General features: G+C 48.4%; 1 protein-coding gene across 1 annotated transcript; it reads right to left on the bottom strand.

Moving 5' to 3' along the window:
* Positions 1-671: 671 nt before the first annotated feature.
* LOC144134263 (uncharacterized) lies at positions 672-1091 on the bottom strand. Its single transcript, XM_077667216.1, has one exon. The coding sequence runs from the start codon at positions 1089-1091 to the stop codon at positions 672-674; it is 420 nt and encodes a 139-aa protein (XP_077523342.1).
* Positions 1092-24076: the final 22985 nt, after the last annotated feature.

The raw sequence follows: 24076 nt of genomic DNA, 5'->3' as shown, positions 1-24076 counted from the left end.
TAGCGGAAGGAAGAAAGCCGCTCTTCCCAGCCGGGTAGCCTTTTTTTGTGGCCACGGTCGGTGACGCATGCCTCGGTTGAGGCAGCGGTAGCGCTGTGTTTTATCGGTAACGGAGTAGAGCGTGTGGCCGTGTTACGCTGGGCCGGATGATAACAAGGCGGAGGCTGCGCGGAAATGTGCACAATGTGTGTCACCACATCACCCCCCCCCCCCCCTTCCCCGTGGAGCGGAGAGCCCTCAGGGCTTGTAAAAATCTGTTTAGTGTGCCCGATGTCCACAGCGTGTAGTGACAGAAGCAGGCGGCGATGCCCGGTGTCGTGGATGGATGCCTGTGGGTACACTGGTATTTCCTGGTTCGGCGGAATCGATGTAGGCTGGTTTCAGCCGGTCAGTAGAGACCCGGACGTCATTCCCGTTAACGCGCAGGATGAAGGTTTTGTCGTCGCGATGGAGAACTGAGTAGGGTCCGCTGTAAGGTGGCTGGAAAGGCCTGCGAACGGTGTCGTCGCGGAGTAATGTGTGGTGCACGTTGCCAGATCTTTGAAGAAGGGGCAGTCTTACAGCGGTGTGCTGCACGTGACAGGCGGAGGGCAGCGATGGTGCGTCGGAGCCGAGCTACGAAATTGGTAGGATCTGAACGTCGTGGTGGTGGATGACGGTGCAGCAAGAAATTAGCCTGGGAGACGGAGTGGTGCCCCGCAGACGAGCTCTGCGGGTGTAGGCAGGATGTCAGGCTTGAAGGTGGCGCGAAGACCTATGGCGACGGCTGGGATGGTTTCGAGCCAGGTTGAGTCCGGTTGGCGCATGATGGCTGCTTTGGACTGATGGTGGAAAAGCTCGATCATCCCGTCTGCGCAGGGGTGGTAGCTGATGGTCCTCGAGCGCTCGAACCCGATGGACAGCCCGAGGAGCCTGAAAAGGTGCGATTCGAACTGTCGTCCCTGGTCGGTGGTGACACGGCGAGGGGGCCCGAAGCGAGCAATCCAGCCGGCGAAGGCCGAGGCGACATCTTCCGCGGCCCATGCCTCAGGCCGTCGAGTATACCGATCGATGGCGGTGATGGATGGCAATGATGGATGGCAATGATCCATGGCGATCGTTGGCAGTAGCGATAGGCTCCACCTAAGGTTAACGGTCCTATGATATTAAAGTGTACGTGTTGAAACCGACCAGAGGGCTGGGAGAATGCTCCGAGCCGCGAAGTAATATGCCTGGTGACTTTAGCGCGCTGGCATTGAATGCAGGAGCGCGCCCAGATGTGGCAATTGCGCTGCATGCAGTGCCAGACATAGCGGTCGGCCACGAGGCGTGTATGGCGGGATGGCTGAGATTATGTTGAAGAGGCCACGGCGATGGGAAAGGGGCATGTAAGGCCTGCTTCGTGCTGTTGACATGTCGCAGTAAAAAGTCGTCGATCCAGGTATGGGGACTTGTTGCAGCTGTAGTGAGGATCCGCCCTTAAGAAGTTATCGCAGTTCCGACATCCGTAGTCTGAGGCTCGGCGAGGACGTCAGCTGTTATCTGCGAAGAGCTGCTAGCTGCCACTCGTGAAAGCGCGTCGGCGGCGACGTTGTCATCGCTGACATGTTGAATGTCGGTGTTAAACTGGGCAATTGAAAACTAAACATTTTGAACAATTTGCCTGTCTGGGTCTATTTGAAGACATAATAAACTGCACATCTCGAACCAAAATTTTTTTAAAATTTTAACCCAAGGTTTCGAAGCCAACTCGGCTCCTTCATCAGGGGTGACTGAGAGGTGATGAACGGGCTACCTGTCCGGAATGGTGCGGGCGTAGAGGGCACGGTAGTCCCTACAAGGCCGTCACCCCTGATGAAGGAGCCGAGTTGGCTTCGAAACGTTGGATTAAAATTAAAACAATTTTTTGGTTGGAGATGTGCAGTTTAGAAACTGGGCAATGAACGAGAGCTGGTTTCGCTGAACCGGCGGGAGTTTGTCGCGCCGTTGAGAGAAGGCGTAGGTCAGACGTTTATGGTCGGTGTAGATAGAGCAGGTCCGTGCTTCGAGAATGTGGCAAAAGTGTTGAACTGCTTCGTATATCGCCAGAAGTTCTCTGTGGTAAGCTGGCGAACTCTACGGGGCGGGGGCCGTGGTTTCATTGGTGGAACTGGCCGCAGGAGGGGGTCGTTTTCCGAGCTGAGAATATCTTGGAGAAAAACGCCAAGGGATGCCAGGTGTTGTCTATGCGTTGCATAAGGGCGGCGCCGACGGCGAAGTTAGAGGCGTCCGTGAAGAGCCCCAAAGGAGCGTCTAGCGTGGGATGGGAGAAAAGTGTGGCGGTGCAGAGAGCAGCTTTGCATACTTTGAAAAGTTCCGTTAAAGCCGGTGTCCACGTGACGGGTTGGTTTCCTCGTTAACCAGCCAAGGCATCATGGAGGGGTGCCTGGTAGTCGGCTGCGTGTGGCAAGAAACGCCTGTAAATGTTCAGCCTGCCGAGAAAACGGCGAAGGTATTTAACAGTGGTGGGTTGGGGGTAATTTTGCTGGTCTGAGATGTGTGGAGGCAAAGGCCGAGTTCCCTCTGACGAAACTTCTTGGCCGCGGAATTTGACAACTGAAGCGCAGAGCGTACTTTTTGGGACACTGACGAGTAGGCCATGGTCATCGAGGCGTTGGAAAAGTAAAAAGTATACGAAGGTGCGTGTGGTGTTCGTCGCCGTTACGGGGAAAAGACCAATATGTCGTCAAGATAGATGAAGCAGAAGTCGAGGCCGCGGACGACTTCATCGATGAACCGTTGAAAGGTTTGTCCAGCGTTCCTCAGGCCAAAGCTCATGAAGGAAAACTCTAACAAGCCTAAAGGGTTACATAATGACTGCAGTTTTAGGGACGGCGTCTGAATTGACATCTCGCCTCGTTTTGGTTCTTTTCTGTGAGGTTTTAATTGGGAATAAATATGTTCTCCCCGATCAACCGCGGCCGACAGGATTGAGAAGTGCCCGGGCCGCACCCCGTGATCGCGCGCGCCGACCAAGGCGGGCCTTGTTCTGTGTGGGAACAAAGGAAGAACACTATGGCTGACACAGTGGCATTTATTGCTGCTGAAGCAATAACGCCAGCTAGGAGCAAAATACACGAATGGATCGAGGTCATCCGACTCAACAGCATGGTTACTAGAGAATGTTCGCCCACGCTAGGGCAAGCGAGAAACATCGAAGCCGGAAGGGACGAGATGCGGGAGGGGGTTCCCAACACGACGCCTCGGCCTGTTAGCGAAGAGCCCGCGCCGAGCAGTCGATGCGCGTCGAGTTCCCGAGCCGAAGATCGAGCGCTATGCGCGGCGTGCACGCGCAGCAATCACGCCGTCCGTGGCGCTTGTTTCACTGCGACGCCGGCGCCCTTCCTTGTTAGTTAGAAATTCGGGAGGGCCTATCGCGGGAACCAAACCAAAGGGGACGAATACCCTCAGTTAATATGTGGATACACCTGCGGCTTGCGACAAACATTTAAGGTATTCCAATATTTATATTCAAGAAGGGCAGGAAGAGGCGAGGGAAATAGCTGGGTGTTACAGCAGGAATATTGCCGCGAAGCTTGCTTTTTGTCTGGAACCTGCTGCTCTCGCTCGCGGGGCGAACTTTTGGCTCAGTCACCCCCCGGCGCTGCTTCGCTTGGGGGATCTTCTTATCGCGGCAGGCACGCCGCATTATCAATTTTCTGGGACGCGAGACGCGACCAGAGTTATCTCGATTTTTCCTAGCCTCGCGCAAGTGTGCCTACTATGTTCTGGAACTTTCCTTGCCGCCTTTAAAATCGAGCACGGCTAAGAGCGGCGGGCATTCTGTTCGACGACCGCCGAGCACGCTTGTCGCTTCGCCGCCGCCGAGTGATTCAGTCGATTTTGGGTGCAAGTCAGCCCAATAAACAGTTCTTTTAGAAGATCCTTTCGTCCGTCTTCATCGCTGCTTCGACTGCCGTCACCACTACGTGACATCTGGTGGAGGTGCTGGGTAGTACTTACTGCAGCGGCGTAGGTCATGGCCTGGGGTTCTGTGGCCGTCGGGGTGCCAAGTGCCTGTTGCACTTCTTCCCGTACCACATCCATCAGAGTCGCTGCTTGTGGCTGTGGGGAGGAAATTTTGCAGGCTTCGCATGACGAACCAATGGCTGGCCACCTCGGGTTTACTCGCACCCTCCGCCGAATCCAAGAGAGCTATTACTGGCCTCGTCTATCCTCCGACGTCGCGCACTACGTTAAGAGTTGTCGTGAATGCCAACGCCGGAAAACGCCACCGAAAAGACCAGCAGGGTTCCTGCAGCCGATTCGACCGCCATCAAGACCTTTCCAGGAGGTCGGTATGGACCTACTTGGCCCCTTCCCAACATCAACGACGGGCAACAAGTGGATTATTGTGGCGACCGATTATCTCACCAGGTACGCCGAAGCAAAGGCCCTCCCGAACGGCACAGCAGCAGAAGTCGCCAAATTCTTCGTCGAATCCATTCTTTTACGACACGGCGCCCCCGAAATACTGATAACAGACAGGGGGACAGCGTTCACGGCGGAGCTAACCCAGGCCATTCTGCAGCACAGCCATACAAGTCACCGGAGAACAACTGCGTACCATCCGCAGACAAACGGGCTTACAGAACGCCTCAACAAGACCATCGCCGATATGCTTTCTATGTACGTAGACGCAGAACACAAGACATGGGACGTCATTCTTCCCTATGTGGTGTTCGCCTACAACACCGCTGTGCAAGAGACCACCCAAATGACACCATTTAGTCTCGTCCACGGGAGGGAGGCCACGACCACACTCGACGCCATGCTGCCCGACGTTACCGACGAAAGTAACCTCGACGTTGCCGCCTACCTGCAGCGCGCAGAACAAGCTCGACGACTTGCCCGTGAGAGAATACAAGACCAGCAGCGCACCGACGCCCTACGCTACAATCTTCGAAGACGCGCAGTGCAATACAAGCCAGGCGATAGAGTTTGGGTTTGGACGCCGATTCGCCGCCGCGGACTGAGTGAAAAACTTCTGCGCCGCTATTTCGGCCCGTACAGGATTCTTCGCAGACTGGGTAATCTGGACTATGCACTCGTCCCTGACGGAGTTACAGCATCCCAGAGACGCCGCACACGCTCAGAAGTTGTCCACGTCGCCCGTCTGAAGCCTTACTATTCGCGCTAATGACTCTTTGTGCTTACATTATGAGTATTTATTTTGTATGCTCTGTATCTTTGTGTCCGTTATCCCTGTTTTTAAGCATCGGGTCGATGCTTCTTTAAGGGGGGAGTAATGCCGCGAAGCTTGCTTTTTGTCTGGAACCTGCTGCTCTCGCTCGCGGGGCGAACTTTTGGCTCAGTCACCCCCCGGCGCTGCTTCGCTTGGGGGATCTTCTTATCGCGGCAGGCACGCCGCATTATTAATTTTCTGGGACGCGAGACGCGACCAGAGTTATCTCGATTTTTCCTAGCCTCGCGCAAGTGTGCCTACTATGTTCTGGAACTTTCCTTGCCGCCTTTAAAATCGAGCACGGCTAAGAGCGGCGGGCATTCTGTTCGACGACCGCCGAGCACGCTTGTCGCTTCGCCGCCGCCGAGTGATTCAGTCCATTTTGGGTGCAAGTCAGCCCAATAAACAGTTCTTTTAGAAGATCCTTTCGTCCGTCTTCATCGCTGCTTCGACTGCCGTCACCACTACGTGACAATATGCTACAACAGGATGGTGTTGCATTATTTAACAAAAAAATAACCCTTCTCTCCTTTCGGACGAAGTAGTGTCGGTGAGAGGTGGATCCGCGGCCCCGTGTGGTAGCATATATGCATGCAGCTGTGGGCTTCTAGTTTTCCCCCTCTGCGCCGTCAGTGAGGCTGACATGCTCACGGTGTCTACTCTTTCCTCCTTTCATTCGCTTCTAAACAGAGCGGATGTGATCAGACACGAGCGGATCGACCCACACGGGCGAGCACCCTTTCGTGTGCCCCATCTGCCAGAAGGGCTTCACTCAGCAAGCACATCTCGGCTAGGGGAGGTGGTGGGTTCGACTCCTGCCGCCGGCCGGTTACCCACCGGTTTCCTCAAAATGGGTACAAGCCATTCGTCGGCCTGGTGCTTGGCTCCTCAGGGTGCATGGCTTGGAAAAGGAGGCCGCGCCCAACACTGTGTGAGGCCGAGTGCAAGGCACTTCTGTGTACTCGGCACTCAGCTGGTCCACTCGAGGGAGAGGCCGCACGAGTGCTCGGAGTGCGGACAGCGCTTCAGACTATCCCATCACCTGGCGCTTCACAGCAGGGTGCAACACCCTGTAAACGTTTGGGCTGCATCCCACCTGTGTCCCCGCTGCGGAAAAGGGTTCATCCAGAGGGGAGACCTCGACAGGCACCTGGTGACGCAAATGGGGGAGAGGCCCCATGCCTGCTCAAGTGACTGGGTGATGCCGTGAGACATGAGAGGGCGGTGCACCGCCGCCAGCACCAGCTGCACTTCCCGCACTGCGAGAGGGTGCTTGGACATGGCATATATGAGACGACACGTGCGCGCATTGCACGGCTCCACTGGGGATGATGTGAAAAAAATTAAAACAAACAAGGTGAAGCCAAGGCAGTCATCCTTAGCGAGCGCTTCTCGTGTGTCCTGTCTTGTGTGTTTTTTCGGGCAATTTTAACATCTGTGAAGAATTACACAAACCAGAATGTGTTTTTATGGCAGGAAGACACCACACGAAGAAACGAACTTGACTGTAGAAAGCGCTAACAGCTCAGTTTTTATTGACAGATCGCTTCCTTTTATGCAGCAGCTGCTCGTATCAACAAAGTGAAAGAAAAGAATTCACTCCAGTCCTGCTCGAGGGATGACGGGATCTCAGTTGATCTGATATGTCCGTGTGTGAATTGTTTTCTTTCACTTTGCTGATACGAGTAGCTGCTGTATAAAAACAAGAGATCTGTCAATAGAACCCGAGTTGTTAGAGCTTTGTCTTGTCAAGTTCGTTTCTTCCTGTGCTGTCTATCTGCGCTCAACACAAATTCGAATAAAGCACCAACTAGCCTGCAAACACGTTCTCGCAAGTTATAACTAGCCCCACAGCAAGCCTAACTCGTCCTATGCAATTGTTGGGGAACAATTAAGAATAATATGCAGAACGCTGAGGACCTACGACTAAAGCAAGCGGTTTTGCGATCTCTCGATCGACAGGGTCGATATGCATGCGAGGGCAAAATAATAGTTTTCTTTGAACGCTTTAATCGGGCAATTTCAGCAAAAACTAAACAAAAAATTTTCCGTGACGAATTCATATGTTCATATACGGATGCACTAAAGCAGGCAAAAAATGCACTGGCCTGAGGTGCAGTGATGACCAGAGGAACATTGCGTGTGATGTACGCTAGGTGGAGACTTCATTACTCACCGATACTTCACAGAAATTACACCATGATTTTGCGGAATGCTGTTACCATTGTTGTCGCAGCCAGCAAAAAAAAAAAACGAAAAACAGATGGAGGACGCTTGAGGTTTGCCTTTAAGAGTGGAACGCGATAGAGCTATCGCACCCCGTTTGCACCGCCAACTCATTCGCTCGGCATGCTCTTGAGTCACACAATGACGCGCCATGAAGGCGATCGCAGGGCCTACGCCCCCATGGTCCTCTATCTCGCTTGGGAGCACCACGGATACGCATGACTCCTCGCCAGCAGCTATGAAGCCCAGCAAGAGAAAGTGTAATTGTCTGCTTTTTAAATATACCTCTTTAATCCCTAGGGGTGTGGTCTAGGTACTCACCCACTGTAAGACTGCTACAGCACATTTACTTTTTTAACTACTTATCATCCAAACCCAGATGCGCAAAAAGAAAAAGATTGGTTATCAGGAAATGAAAGGTGTGGTAACTGCATAACTTGGTGGACACCTAAACCGTGCTGTGAGGGAAGGGAGGGAGATGGTAGCAAATGAAGAAAAAAGAAGCCCTAGTCGAGTGCCCCGGACTACTGAGACTACCGGGGGATCTTGAACACCCCTGACATCGCAGAGCACAAGGGCACCGTTTGCATTTCGCCGCCGTCGAGACGCGGCCGTGTTGAACCGACCCTGTACTGTGGCGCAGTAGCCGAGCGCCCTACCTACTGAGCCACTGCGGCGGGTGCTCAAAAAGGCGTCCGTGTGCTGTGTGAAGTCGGTTCTCTTTAAGACCACCAGGAGGTATTATTTCAGAGCCCCCCATTACAGCACCTCTTTCTTCTTTTACTTCCTGCGTGCGGTTGAGAAGTATGGACAGTTACTGACACTTTAATTTCTTCAAATCAAATTTTCATTTTCAGAAGCGCAGATGACGTCCTAGACACATTTCGAAGTGTTTCATGGCGTCTTATAGCTGGGCGTCAACGAAGGTTGCGTGATGTTCAAGGCATGGGTGTAGGCCTGAGGTGGTCACCTCAGTGGAGGAAAAAGTTGCGCAACAAAGGTAGCAGAAAACGCGTACCTGGGGTGATCACGTGATGCAGGACAGACCTGCCTCGGTTTCGGGGCACCTTAACACACACAGCTCTAGCGGCAGAAAACCCAGCCCTAAGTGAATCAATGACCGCAAACTGCAGCTTAATTCTTCTCCCGATGGCGTCGACCTCGTAGCTGCTGTCCCTGTTTCTCCAGCTATTGTAATTTTCCATCTTCCTTATCAGTTTAACGCTCCCAAATACTCGGCACTGAGCGCTGCCACCGTATCCATCAGAAGGAACCAGTTCAGTTAAGAGATAGAGGCCTATGCCAACGGCAGCCTTATGTATCTGCACAGGAAGGCGAGAAGGCGGACTAACACATCGCTAAGGCTAAAGAAAAAAAAAACGGCGGGGGCTCGCCATGCATCAAGCAATGAAAGCAGCGATAGATATGAGCAGCGCGGGAAATATAGGCGGATGAACTGGGCGACCCATAAAGCGCTAGAAGCGGCGGGGAACGTGTTCAGCGCTGTTTAGCAGGAAGAGAAACTGTTCAGGGCGGCGGCTCCTAAAGCTGCGAAAGCAGCCAGGGTGGGCATATATGCGCGCTGCCCACGTTGAAGACTACAAGAAAATTAAGGCAGCAGTTTGTCCAGCAGCCGAATGACCTGGTTGACACCAGAGTCTGGCTAGCGCCATCTATAGGGCATCCTAGAATGTGTTACGCCATTTCCTGCAAAGCATTTCATCTTGACGACGAGACGTACTACGAATTTTTTAACCACTACCTCGCCTGTACAGGTCCCATGCACTCCAAGTCATCATAATGTTCCTGCCACTACGCAGCAAACATAGCCATGTTCTATGATGGAGCCGTCTGCAGCCATCTGGACACTACAGTTCCTGGCATATATCTGTAAGGGAAAGCGTAACAAATTGCAAACTGCTACCCGAAGGGCATACGACGAGTTATAAGTGTTAGCTGGTACACGAAATGATTAACGCATTACATACACAACGGCGGCTGTGTTTACATATTGCGACAGTTTGAAGAATGCTTTATGGTTTGTCAAATCTGCAGGCACGAACTTGGAGTATTTTGTCGCACAGCACGCTTACGGGCATGCCGCGCTCTGAGGGCCGGCATTCATACTATGTCCTTCCTGCCTCACGTTTTTATTCTGACTGAAAACCAGCTTTCTTACAATATTTCGTGGTTAGCAATGCAAAATCTTTTTCGTCAGGATAAGTGGCGATCGGCATTTGTGATAACTTTGAAGTTTTTTAACAGGAGACCACACAGCAGATCTAGCATGCTGGAAATGCAGTGAGGTATGAATCTCAAAATGTTTCGGGTGAGCCCCAGAAACTTCATTATCGATAGTAGTTCTGGAACAGCCTATGAAATGGTTTTTTAAGGTGGCTGTTCAACGCCCGCATTGTGTAGATTACAGGGTGTTCAGTGTTTAAAGGCCAGGTATGCTATTTGCAAAATAATTTTCTCCCATTCCTTTCTGCATGGCTCATGGCGACGTCTACTGTGGGTTCTTCATGCTAACTCTGCCTTTAAACTTTGAATGGGCCCCGTGACGTCAAGGGCTGTCATTGGCTCGTCATAGCACATCGCACCCTGTAACTGCTGGCATAAAAGAGCAACATATCTCACTCTTCTTCCTCCTCCCCCCCCCCGCCACTCCTTGCGAAGGCACAATCCACGCAGGGGAGATCACTGCACTTGGCACCATTGAGGGTCTCTACATCAGGTGCCGTTAAATTTAAACAGCCCAGTCACATGCTTGCCGGTACCACTAAGTAGGTCCCCTGCTGCCTTCTTCACAATGGCATGTTGCCTTTCACAGATAATAGACAAATACTGCGAAGGAGGGCTTGAGAGGCCTGGCGACAAGTTGTTAAGCATCACGTTTCGTATGTACCCTTCTTCGTGGTACTTTCCCTTCGAGGCTTGCCGCCTGAACCGTGCTTCACTTTTCTCCGTGCGTGTATACAGCTGGATCTAGTTATGAAGCTTGAAAGCTGGCTTCTTCGTCCAACCGTTGGCAATGGGGTATAAGGGAAACCCCGCGGCACAAAGGAGTTTTCTGGAGGCTCCATGCTCGTTCACTTACGGAGTGGAGCGCTCTGCATGCGCAACTGCGTTGCAGTTATCCTTGACAGACGTGCGCATGAGCTTCGTACAGTGGCTAGAGGACAATGCGGAGCAGTGCCGCACTCAGCGCCGCCATAGCAGGTATGACGACACTGGGGAAGTGAATGTGCTGACCGCACTACCTGCTCCAAGTTTCCGCCGCGTTTTGTGTACTACCGCCAGCTGTGCTCTTGGGTTGCATCATGTGCTGTGCTTTCAAGTGTTGCAAGTGGCCTTTTCTGGATTTATGCGCATTAAAGGCTTATAGCAATAGTGTTCCCGCCGCTCTGAAGGGTTTAATTCAGGTGAGTTTTATTTTATTGTGGAAATTCACACTTTGGCATCAGTGCAACGCAGCATTCCAATGAGTGGAGCATACAATGGTTGTTAAGGGACAATTGTGGTGTATGAAAACCTTTTATCTCTTGAAGGCCTCTTAGTTGCATAGACTCGCCTAACTATAGTAACTGGCATGCGTTTCTATTGCGTTTTTTGTATACGTTGGCGAGGTGCTTAGTGTAGGTGCTTGTTGATTATTTCTTCACGAATTCGCAGTTGTCGCTTTGGCTATAATATAGGGTAAAGTAAATCGGAAACAGCTAATTCGCACTACGACGAGGTGCGCGCACGCTGCAGAACATAGTCGAACACTAAAGTTTATGGGACATGGAGATCGTAAAAAAAAAAACGTGGACATGGAGATCGTAAAAAAAAACACGATTGTTTGGCACTCGACTTAAGCATGCAGCCAAGAATTGGAATGTATTTGCACTTCCCTGCGCTACCTCAACGCCTGGCCGCACCTCCTGCAGGCGAGGAATTCCAGCTTTTTTGTGATTTTGATGTTCGGAAATATTTTGTGGTCTACAGTACGTCCTATAGGCAACAAAGCTTACGGGATTCGAGTTCTCGGATTAAAAAAAAAGTAGCGCCGCCTCTCAACCCAGTTGCATGGTAATATTATGGCTGGAAGTACACGCCCTGTCATACATTCCTACATCTGAGGTGATATGTTTGTGTGGCAATGCCTATATAATCCCCCCACCACCCTCGTATTCTGTTACCTCCTGATTCAGACAGTATACGTACCGTCCTGTTTCAGAACATCCCAAACGTCAAAGGAACTTGAGCGTGGCGAGAAGCCGCACAAGTGCTGAAAGTTTGGTTAGACGCCTGCATTAGAAAGTAGCTCTAGCACTATCAAAATTCTAAATGCATGTCGCAGGAGTTTTAACTTGTGAGTAATATCAAAATGTAGCTTTAAATGCACGCACCTAAGACTGACGTTGAATTTGGCACAGGATATTGACTTGACTGTCCGGACTGCTTCAATCCACTTCTCGGTCGTGCAGCTTACCCAAAAACTTGGATCGTTCAAAAAATTTGAGCCTCCCGAGTCACGGGGCCAAATCTAGGGTAATCTAGTTTTCTCTTCATAGACATACAGCATTAAGATGGCTTTCATATTGCACTAGAATTGCAGAGGACACAACTGTAATGACATAAAAGACAGTTTAAACACAATTTCTGTTGTTCCTTTATTGTTTCAAGTTATCTATACAAAAGTCAGTAGCCGTTCTGTTCTAGTTCAGAATAGAGGACTGCACACTCGTCCCACCCTTTTTCTGAACGAAGTCACACTACCAGTAAATGATGGGCACAAATTTTTGAAATTCTCACGAAAACACTCGGGCTTAGATAGGACGTATTTTTATCACTCTGCAGTACGCCCTACCATAGATTATGGATGTATAGTGTCTGGATGCATAGTTCAGCGAGACCATCGTACCTTAAACGACTGGATACAGTACGTAACTTAGGTTTGCGTCTTTCCACTGGCGCATATAGGACATCACCCCATAAATAGCCCTTATGTAGAAACTTACGAACCATCACTTGCAGAGGGAAGAACGATGTTCATACAATCACGTGTTCATACAACCGAAACATCCGTCCACTACCTAACACATCTATGACCAAATAGTCACTAAGTGGCTATCTAGAATGCTGTTTAACAACAAACCGTAAAGCACCAGGCCGATACTTTTTCGGTTTGAAGAGATGTGCTAAAACATCGGTGTACTAGACACATTACCTGCAATTGTTAAGACGAGATCCGGTACCTCTATGGTACACTTTCCCAGCAATCTGTGATTTCACTCTTACACAATTCTGTAAAAAACAAACTCCACAACAGCATATCACAAGAATTTCTTACACTCAAGCAAAAGTGCAGCTTCACAGATTCCACAACAGACGGTTCAAAAATAGATGCTTACGTTTGAAGTGCAGCGCTACAAGGGAATTGGAATAAAATAGTAAGACTTCCACAGTGCACATCGACCATGTTCACCGCCGAATGTTATGCCATCTGTGTAGTCGTAGAAAAAGTAGGAAATGAGAACCTCGCAAACAGTGTTATTTACACAGGCTCGCTAAATGTGCTTAAAGCCCTTAACTCTAGAAAAATCACTCCGCTGCTTGGCGATGTCATAATCGCCATAACTCAAGAATAAAACATAAAGCCGTGCTGGGTACCAAGTCATGTGGTCATAAAAGGCAATGGAAGAGCAGATTTCTACGCTGTTCAAGCTTGTGGCAAGCAAATCAAAAATGTAAACATGCCCTATAAAGATTGCTTGAACTTAGTACACTGTAAAGCAAGGAAAAAATGGCAGTCCGCCTGGAACAACGAAGCAAATAACATCGTCTCATCAGCCTTACTACACCCACTGCAGGGCAAAAGCCTCTCCCATGTCTCTCCAATTAACCCTGTCCTTTTCCAGCTGCATCCACCCTTTGCCTGCAAACTTCTTATTCTCATCCGCCCACCTAACCTTCTGCCGCCCCTTGCTACGATTACTTTCTCTTGGAATCCACTCCGTTACCCTTAAGGACCAGTGGTTATCTTGCCTTCGCATTACATTAGTTATTTCTGTGGTAGAAATAAATAACCACACTAAATAAAACCAGATTTAGGTCAATGGAAGTCGTGTGCACCAGAAATGTTTCAAGGAAACAGTTATCTGCTGTCTCCATATAGGCCACATACAAATTACAACTTCTTGCAAACAAAACAAGACAAACCTGTTTGCAAAGAATGCGGAGATGAACTTACGGTTAACCATCTCTTATTCTCTCACGGGAAACTGGAAAAACTAAGAAGCACTTTGTTGAATTTTGTGACAAATATATTGCTTTTTATCCTACACTGCTTTTGGAATAATGGATATAATGGAAACGTACACGTCTTGCATTCTTAGCTTTTGAAGAGAAGCAGGATTTCTCAAAAAACTGAATTTTTTACCCTCTGGTCTGTTTGAATTTTAATAGACCTCAGCCAAGGGTAATTTTCACATTTCTATAAAATTCAGCAAACAATTCTTCCGATACCTTGTGGCTGGCATATGATAGCCTTAGTTGCTTATGGGCCTTAAAACAACAACCGCAATTTAATTTCATGCTCGAAATTGGAAAAGCAAAGGAAAAAGTGATTTTTTTTCCATTTTTTAATCATTGCATCCTTTTTCACCCAGCACTGCTCTTAGGTGTCAATGCAATTGTAGATATGTCTTGTGTCTTGGTTTTCTTTAAAAAATGTAAATCGTGACCCAGTGTTTTGTCTGAAACACCTCAGCCATTTCTCATTCCCGAGAAAAATGCTGAGGTTTTTATATGGTTGGTTGGGAGCCTCGAGATCCTTGCCCGGGCAAGGATGGCCGCTGATGTTACCAGACGCATTTAAAAGCTTTTAATAATTACGTACCCATTTATAAATTCTTTTACTTTATCAAGATGTAGTTACATTTAAAGCACTCTACACCGGAGACGATTTTTCACCACATTTCTATAAAATTATTCAGAACATTTCTCCTGTATCACGAGCTTGGCACGTGATGGCCTTAGTTGCCGATGCGCCATAAAAGCAGACACAATGCGCAACCCATCCTGCTTTTTCTGTCCCGCTCCTGTCTGCGAGGCGGATACAAAACATTCGCCTTAGACCTGCCCCTCTTTGCATGCTATCCGGCAGAAACAGCATCCACCAGATGTCTTAGAAGAATGAGTTTTTGGGCCGCACCACCAGATGTTACTGGACTTTCTTTGAGAGTTCAGTGTGTACCTATATTTGTAAATAATACTGTATGCCAGCAGGCACACTGCCGCAATAAAATAAGAAAAGCATGCCATGGAAAGCTTATGGAATGCGACTTTGGTGAAGGAACTTTATTTACAGGCTGGACGCATTGGTTTATATTTAATGATTCACTGTGCAAATAGCCCACTTAACATCAGGCAGCATACAAGACAGCATGCAAAAGCGAGCATCAAGTCGTTTTTGTAGCGATAGCTAAATTACGGTAGCATTTCGAGCCTTCAGTGTGGCACCGACACCCCATGGCGCCTATGCTGTCACGTGGTGCGGAGCAGCTGCCGGTGGCACGGCGCCGTGGCTGATCACGTGGTTGGTCACGTGACCAGCCATGTGGTGCACAGCAGCTGCTGCTGCCAGTGGTGCGGGGCGCCGGTGAAACCGAGCTGCCACAGCTGTGCGCATGCACCGTGTCAAATGGGACGAAGATGAAGAAGGAATGCCCAGCGAAACGAAGCGGCGAAAGACTGACTTTGCAATTCAACTGCGCAAGTTCCACTCGGCCAGGTGTAGCTATCGTGTCACTCTGGGCTTAACCAGAGCTAAACCGCCACCATTTTTTTTTGTGGCGCTGTCGGAGCTCTGCCTGTCTATGAGGCTGTTTCATCTAGTGAAAATCAACATTTCTTTCTTGGCGCAACCGAAGCATTCTTTGGGATATGTAAAAATATACATTGGCTTTAGACTTTGGAGCGTAAGGGCAGTGAAGGTGCCGATGAAATTCTGTGCATGTAGTTCTCAGCTTTCGTCCTAGGCATTCTGTCGTCACCCTTAGCGCAGGCAGACGAAGGACCTCAATTGATTGTGGCTTTAGTTTTCCGTCATGCTGAGTACGGAGGTTGTACAATGTACGAGGCACACACTGCCATACAAACCACTTTGATCATTCAGGCAGGGAGAAAGCATCCGTCACTTACCTTGATAAGTCCATACGTGAGCATAGGCTATCCTGTAAACCCTAACATGAAGAAAGGAATACAGACTGCAGCAAAACTGAAAACATGATCAATCCACGTTTTCTTTTTCGTGTTTAAGGGCCATCAATAATGTTTCGTCTCTACTGCTGTGGGTTATACGAAGAAAAAGCTGTATGAAGAGCTCATACAGTTGAAGTTGAGTCAGGTCATGGCAGTCAGATCCATGTTATGCTGATCAAAGAGCATGTACTTTTCTTTATTTGTTCACTTTTTATTGATACTGTTAGTTACAGGGATGTTACAGGGTTGGTTGAAAACGCAAGCGCAATATATACAGCAGGAAGTGCTCATAACCACAACCATAAACAGTAGTAAAAACTAGAATAAATAGCTCAAATGCCGAACTTGTTGCAACTGAGTTGCGTTGTGAAATGTCTTTAGCAAGAGCACAGTGTGAACACAATGATCACCGAATGGAAAACAACAGCGGGCAATCTGATGAAAACAATGCGATAACAGCATCGTGAGGCACGCTTTCTAAACAAGTACGAAATAACAGTACAGTGAACATTGAAAATGGTGGAAAATGAATTTTCCTGCCAATCCCCGCCAGTCTCCTATTTTTGGCGCATGCAGAACTACACCTTTTAATAAAAGAATGAAAACAGTATCAAGCACCACTTCTTAATGGGAACAAACCAACAACAGGACAAGGGCGAACACACTATAAGACGAGTTTACGAACAAGAAAAACAGTATATATGAAGCCGCCTATAGTCAGCGGAAACAAAGGCGCCTTCACTGTGCTCACGACGGTGCATTGGCATGAGCGCACTGAATTCAAATGCATCACGAGAAAGAGTTCAAGCAGTCAGGATTGACTGAGAACTAATATACTAAAGAGGAATTTGTGCCAGTTTTTAATTTTATTCTTCCTCATGTTCCACTTTGGCTCAACACAGGTAAACTGCATCTCAGGCAAAGGGATTTTCTTTTCCTGTTCAGGTCTTTCTGTATGTGAATTTTTCTGTGCAGCCCGTATAGTCTTTCTCTATATGAATATATGAAGGGTTGCGCCATGTTTTTGTTCTCTTTTTATAAAAATCGCCAGCTTAACATATTCGCTGGCACGAAACTATTTTTCGCCCTCGTGCGTATCTATGCTCTATCAAATCTTTTCAATGCTGCTGGGTTTTTGTCCTGCGTCTTGGGCGTCCTATCAAGTTTTGTTCTTAATATCCTGATTTCACCAGCAGTTGCGCTACGCCACCGCCGTCACGATGCAGTCTGGGAGTTGTGGTACTCCGGCCGGCAGCGGCGTCGGCATGGGGAGCAGTCTTATTTGCGTCGCCACACAGCGTTTCTTGGCGTGAGTGCTGGACCGATGTAAGGTTGGGGGCGAACAAGTGTGCGAAATTTTATGGTCGTATTCAGGAATCCACAATGTGCATGCTTGATGCGCATGCATTGTCATTTCTGATAATTTGAGCTGTCATAGTAGTGATAGTGCTGTCTCTATTTCATGGAATGAGAATGCATGGCTAAAAACCGTAGAAATGTGTTGCGCATCGGTCTTTGTGGATATGTGACATTGCCATTTCAGCAACATGTCATTTATGCCAGAATATCACTCCCGTTTTACTGAAAATAAAAAAAAGGACACTTATCTAGTGTTTACCCATAAGTCAACGTGTTCACACTCATGTTGAGAAAATAGTGAGTGAGTCGCATGGCAGGCGCCCTGGTAGCAAATATTATATTACCTTAAATCAAAAAGAAATTAGAGTTGAAAATGTGCTCGAAAATGAACTCATTTGTCACAGTAATAAAAACCACTGGAACTTTATTTGGCGCATTCAAAGCCTCCCCTATTGGCTCCTTTTTTTAAATTTTAAACGGAACACAACCAACCCGGCGAACACATTGTGAATATATTTATATGTTGACACGAAGCAAAATAACTACTGCATGGACAGTTTTAAATGAGGACTATGATGGAAAAATAGACACCAAACGTACTGTTACACAGCTCTAGTGAAAGACGAGGTGGATGCAACGAATATTAAAACGGCGAAATAAGGCGGTAAGAAATCTACACATGCTCTTAATGGCGTGCATCGTTTATGCGTAGAACTGTTCTTTCTGCAAAATGAGCCAAAGTAACGGTCAGTCGCGTTTTCATTGTCACCTGCAGGACTTTTAACGACAGGGTCCGAGTAACAAGCGCAACATTGCCGAAGCGGTCAGTCGATCCACTCCCTGCTGCAACTGAATACCCTCTCAGCGCTGTGTCTGCTGTGATTAGCATTGAATCCATAAACTTCGTAGTGACGCCTCTGTTGCATTCTGCTCAACGCAGTAAATGACACTGCGGAAAACTACTGCGACCGGGTATAATGCCAATCAAGATGCCAATAAAGTGGGCTTCCGTGCAGACAGCGCCACAAAGTACTGCAACCAAGCTGACTCTTGGCTTCTTCCCGTAAACAGGCACATGCGCAGTAGCCTTTGTGAAATCGGTCTATTCTTCGCTAACTACTGCTTAGGATGACTGCCTTGGCTTTCCTTTTCTTGTTTGTTCTACACTACTTTCACGTCAGCTCTACGACTGGCATACTCTCTTCCTCGCTTTTACATGGCTTCAACTGCACTGAGTCCCTCACTCATCGCTGTACTGTGGTTGGTCATTCCCAGCAAAGCCGTTGCATGCGCGCACTTGTCTTCTCATATGGGCCACGTCCCAGCACACTCTCCCGCAGTGCGGGCAGTGCAGCTGGTACTGGCAGCCGTGCACCACCCTCTCATGTCTCACTTCACCACCGAGTCGCGTGAACCTCTTGCCGCACTGTGAGCAGGCGTGGGGCCTCTCCTCCGTGTGAGTCACAAGGTGCCTGTTTAGGTCTCCCCTCTGAGTGAACCCCTTTCCGCAGCGGGGACACAGGTGGCCTCTCCCCAAAGTGCATCAGCTGGTGGCGGGTGAGACTTGCTTGCTGAGTGAAGAACTTTTGGCAGACGTGACACATGAAGGGATGCTCGCCCGTGTGGGTCCTCTCGTGTGTGACGGCATTAGCTCTGGATGGAAGCGAACGAAACAAGGAGGGAAGAGCATGTCAGCCTTATTATTTCACGACGCAGAGGTGATAAACTAAGAAGCCCAATGCATGCTACCACACGTGGCCGCGGATCCACCTCCTAGTGTCACTAGTTCGTCCAGGAGGAGAGCCGAAAGAAAAAGTGTATTTTTCAATGATTCAACTGCATCCTGTTGAAACACTTTCCCCTTGTAGCATCGAGCTATTGCCCCCACCTCTTCCTGCCCTTCTTGAATATGGATATTGGAACAGCATTGTTTTTGTCGCAGGTGTATCTACATATTAACAAAAAAAAAAACAAGTTGTCTTACTTTTCATTGCTCGAAAAGGGGCAGTGGGTGCAGCGGTACCTTCCCTCTGGCCTCTGCGGGTGCTTGCGCCGCCTGTGCTTCTCCAAGCCGTCTTGCGCAGAAAACAGCTCGCCGCATGCGTCGCAGGAGAAAACCGGTTTCGGTTTTGCTTCGTGATTTCCATTTCCTGAGGGTATAAAAACGGACAATTTGTGGAGAGCTCGGGAACGAATTAGCAGAAGGTTCAGAATTAATCTTCAGTCATCACAAATTCACATCTATACACACGTGTTCAGAAGAGTTACTACCGCTTTGTTATCGTCACCTTGTGCAGTTGCTTGTGCAAAGTACCACGGGCGCAGCTCTGTACTGGCAAGGACAACTGCATGCACGCTGGCCGTTCTTCCGAAGGTGACAAAAGAGCGGGGGAAATAGACGTTTATGTCAGTGTCGGCGCCAAGAGGGAGGCAAGGGTTTACGGCCACCATCCCAAAGACCTGGCAGACCTAACCAAATGTTTTCCCAGCGTTTCCTTGAGACGCTGATGAGGAGAAAGCTTTCCAATACTGAGGGCGTGGCTAAGTGCTCTCGCTGGCAGGCGAGTATTTGAAGCTCTCAAAAGTTCATTTTGTTATTTTGCTTCTCTCGTTTATTTTGTCTTCACGAGGAGTAATAGCACAAACGCATCATGTATGCTTTAAATTTGACCCTCCCTCCAATCTCCCATTATTTTTCCTTCTTTAAGCTGCCCAACCACGAATATTCTGGCGCCATTCGTGGTCCATATATAGAGGGCGTATCACTGCCAGCAATGCTTTCAAACCAGCTTTTTGAGTTAGAAAGGCACTTTTTCAGCATGGCATTGTCAGCGGTGTAGTGTATGAGAATACATCTAAAGGCCAACCGACATGGAGCGAACTATGGCAGGGCGAAGCTCGCGCGGCCAGGACTAGCGCGATGCAAAACCGGCGTGCCGTCACCGTGCTGCGCCACATGCGGCGAAACATATGTGGAGATAGCTCAGGAGATGCCATGGGGGAAGCAAGGAAAACTCAGGAGAGGCTCTCGCTGTCCGCCAAAAAAGAGTGCAAAAAATCATGCGCTTTTGCAAGTACTACTGGGTGCCACTTAAACCAGCCTGATTCAAGAGCTGGAATGGCAATAATTGACAAATCAGCAGTTGTACTGTCATTTTTTTTTCATTCCTCGCGTGACCTAAACACAGCCATCGTTGGGCTGATTAAACCGAAACAGCATCAAGAAGAAATTCAATTATAAACTATGTGGCAGCCTTAGGCGATTAACACGGCGTTGTCTATGCATATCAACCTCTAACACATGATTTGAAGGAAGAAAGCACGCAAGCAAAAATTTGGTGTTTATACTCCTTTAATACGTGCTAAATACAACGCTGGTGAACTAAACAGATTAGTTAACTGTTTAATTGTTACTGTTAAGCTTCTGATTTATTGAGAGCCGTGTAGCCCAACATATGTGATATCCATAATAGTCCTTAGATTTTCGAAAATCTCTTGTCAACGTTAATCAGCTCACCCAACCCATTTGCGGTTGTTCATCGTTGGCGTGAAATGACGAGACCCTCACCTTCCGCGGGCGGCCGTGACCTGAGCGAACGCTGTGCCGTACCAAACGAGGAGCTCCTCTCCGGCGCCCACGGCCTTGGGCGTCCAGTAGTATACGTTGCCGGAATGCCTGATGGCCACCAGGCACTCCTCCCGCGGACTGGCCGCGCAGTTCACGTAGCGCATCCAGTTGGATCTGTCCCCCAGGATTATCTCACCGTCTTTGCGGATCACCTTGGTGTTCTGTCCTCAGCTTCAGCCTAGGGACACCGTGAAACAATCTCAGTGAAGCTTTTTTCTTTTCGCCTCTCCATCACAAGCCTGCTGAAAGCTACGATGAAGTAAAGGGGTCGTATATTTACTACATTTTATTTCGGCAATTTCTTTTAGTCCTTTGTCATGGCTTCCCACTGACCGGTGGACGACCCCAAAGACAGAGAACCAAAAGAAATCAGAACGAAACAAAGATCACGAAATGTGGCTCGAGTCGCTTGTATCCTCCAGCCGATGATGGTATTACCTGCTTTGCAGGGGGGTTCCTTTCTGAAAGGTCATGCTCCTGAGCACCACGTTCCATTTCTCGAGTGGCAAGAAATTGACCAGTCTTGCGAACATATTTCCATGAAGTACGCATTGAGAGTCATTGTGCGCCAACAAAAGCTATGAATAATGCTGAAAGATTGAAGAATCCCAGGAACTTTCCGAAAGAATGTATTAAGGGTGGTTTTGGTCAATCTTAGCCTAACATCAAAGCATAGGAGACAGCAACAATGTCTACACTGATGACTTGTGAAGCTGAATTCAACCAAGGCATGGCACATACCACGCCTTTAAACACAACTGTTTGCTGTGCTTTTTTAGTAAGCCAGATATTTCGCTAAGACAAAGACTTTGAACCTACTACCTTCCGTAATTGAAAGATCTTGCCAAGAGAGCTTCGGGTCGAGCATTTCGATCATACATCTGGCGATATGTAGGCTTATCCTGGAAGGTATAAAGAGTTAGCCTACTCACTGAAAAGTTCCTTCACTTCATATGTGATGGCAGTATAGCCATTGAGTAAAAATATATTCTTTGATAACCATCAAACAGCTGTCACAAGGTGCAAAGACAAGTTCTCTAACCACTGCCTCAATAGTTCTAAAGAAGACCTGTGTCTGAAGCGCCTGCCAGTTGTAGCCATTGCCCTCTCCATTGTTCTCCACCTTGACGCCCTCATGTGGACCAAAGTAGACCTTCCTGGGCAGTGGTTTCAGCGTGAACACGCCGTGTTGGGCCCCTTTAATGGTAGAGCGGCTGATGGACAGGGCCCACGGGGAGGGTTTTGTTGGCATGAAGCGGGTCACGACCTCCACCTGCGAAAAACGCGCCAGTTTGAGGCTTCCTGCAATGCCACTGGCTAACGTTTTTTATGCACTGGAAATGCACAGATTACACTTTTCATATTCTCTGGAGCTGAAGTTCCAGACTCGACAATTCTCTTCATTTGCGTTCGCTTGAATGTCGTAGTCTTTGAAACGGGATGAAAGAATGAAAAGGCGTGCATGTGGTGTATACCAGTGAGGTCAAAAGGAAAGGCGCAGTTAACAGTCTCGCTCAAGCTTGGTGGGAAAGGAACCCCGTCAGGGCAAAAATGAAACAGGCAGTAAAAGGAGGGAGAGGGAATTTCCATAGTCGAGAGGTCCATTAAGGTGAAGGCGCGCATTTAAGCACCACTGTCTCCGCCGCGCAAGTTCGCTGTGGTAGTGTTCATCCGCTCCCTTTACGCCGGCCGCAAACAGGTAGACGTGAACGCGGTTTGAAGACAGCGTTTTATGATTGCCTTCAAAAGTTTACGTGCTTGGCACTCGCCTCCACATCCTTGACGTGGGTCAATGGTCTGTGTTCGGGGCAGTCACCAGGGTAGTCGATTCCGCAGTCATCGCAAACTACAAAATATCCAGGTCGTGGATTCAGAAAATGATGCGAGGATGCTGACATTTTGTATGCAATGCTCGCTAACTGAAGGGCGCTCAAACTGTGCCTGAAATATGCACGCCTGGGTGACCATGGCTCATTATTCCATGATAAAAATGAAACCTTCAAGGATGCCTTCTCTGCGCTAGACATTAGCATTGTAAGAAGTTGTCCAAATGGCCGGTCCCTAGTGTGGAGCATGTAAGTAGCCAAGAGTGCCAGAGATTCTAGACAATCTGCACTGCATTTCCTATGTTCATCACTTACTAGTTCTGCTTAAAGACCCATTTACAACGAAGTCCGCATTTGCCGTCATCGTTTTGCAAGCCAGGAACCGGTTTTCAGACTCGCACAGGTATTCCTCATCTGAGTTTTCCTCGCATTCCATGTACTTGATCTCTTTTCGCTGCCGTCTCAGGCAGCAGTACCCGCTGGAAGACGTCTCGGACGAGGCTGCATTTGATCACAAGATAGGTGCTCTAAGCATGGCTCGTGGCATAGAATCGAATCGAGCAGCTTTAACGGAACATTACGATTCCGTGCTAAAGAAACAAACAATTAAGCTGCAGCATAATCAAGTGTCTTCTATAACATTCTATGAAAGAAAACAAAACAGCAATCCTCATCATCGTAAAACATCGCACCGTTTGTTATCCCTAGCTATTAACGTCCGAGAACTTAAGCCCATTCAATTGCCCAAAGCTCTGCCGATTCTTAGCTGGATTAGCAAGCCATCTTTATTACTTTTGCTTCTTTATTAGCATATGTCTGCTAACGGACTCTGTTCCAGCGAAACTCTGCAGAAGATTAGCTGAAAACTGTGGTATTGCTTCTGTCAGAAACAAGCACTCTCATGTAAAGCCCCTCATGTGAAAAATCCTCACCCAAGGGCCATTGGAGTATCTGTAATAAATAAGTAAATAAATAAATAAATGAACGTCAAATCATGCCTTTCCAGCTGGAAATGCCCAGTTACAACTAGAACTACAAATCGTGTCCAGCTGGAACATTTCTTGCTCTCAGTCTCCAGCTGTAAAATTTTCAGCCCCAGTAGCTACAGCTCGAGTCTCGTCCATGTACGGCGAGAAAATGTCACCCCAGCTGGAAATTCGGCTAGAAAATTTCTTTTGCAGCGTGAATACCCCTGAGGAAAGTTTACTTAGTCTTCATTTCCTTTTCGGACTGCCTTACTGTGCACATGTCATTATAGGCTCACTTTTAGCAAAGAGCACAGGCATACATGGTCATGCACCTCAACACTTAATACACCTTTAGTTCCAAAAGAACCCTCAATAATTCGTCGTGTATGCTCCCTGTTTAGACCTAGCTTTTAATGTACTGCCGCCCAGCTCTTTATGGCAATGGGTTCATCACATGCTTTCTGGTCTCACTGAATACCCCTCCCTTGATATCGCTTTCACGAACATGCGAGGTGCACAGGGAATAACTAAATAACGGGGCTTCCCCCAGGAACCTCCGCACTCACAGGAGGGCTGGCCGGATGACCCCTGGTCTTCGGCGTCCTCCGCGTAGCTG

Source organism: Amblyomma americanum, chromosome 5, assembly GCF_052857255.1.
Source record: "Amblyomma americanum isolate KBUSLIRL-KWMA chromosome 5, ASM5285725v1, whole genome shotgun sequence".
Classification (NCBI taxonomy): Eukaryota; Metazoa; Arthropoda; class Arachnida; order Ixodida; family Ixodidae; genus Amblyomma; species Amblyomma americanum.
The sequence above is the reverse complement of the archived record's forward strand: the minus strand, read 5'-3'. Positions and strand labels throughout refer to the sequence as shown.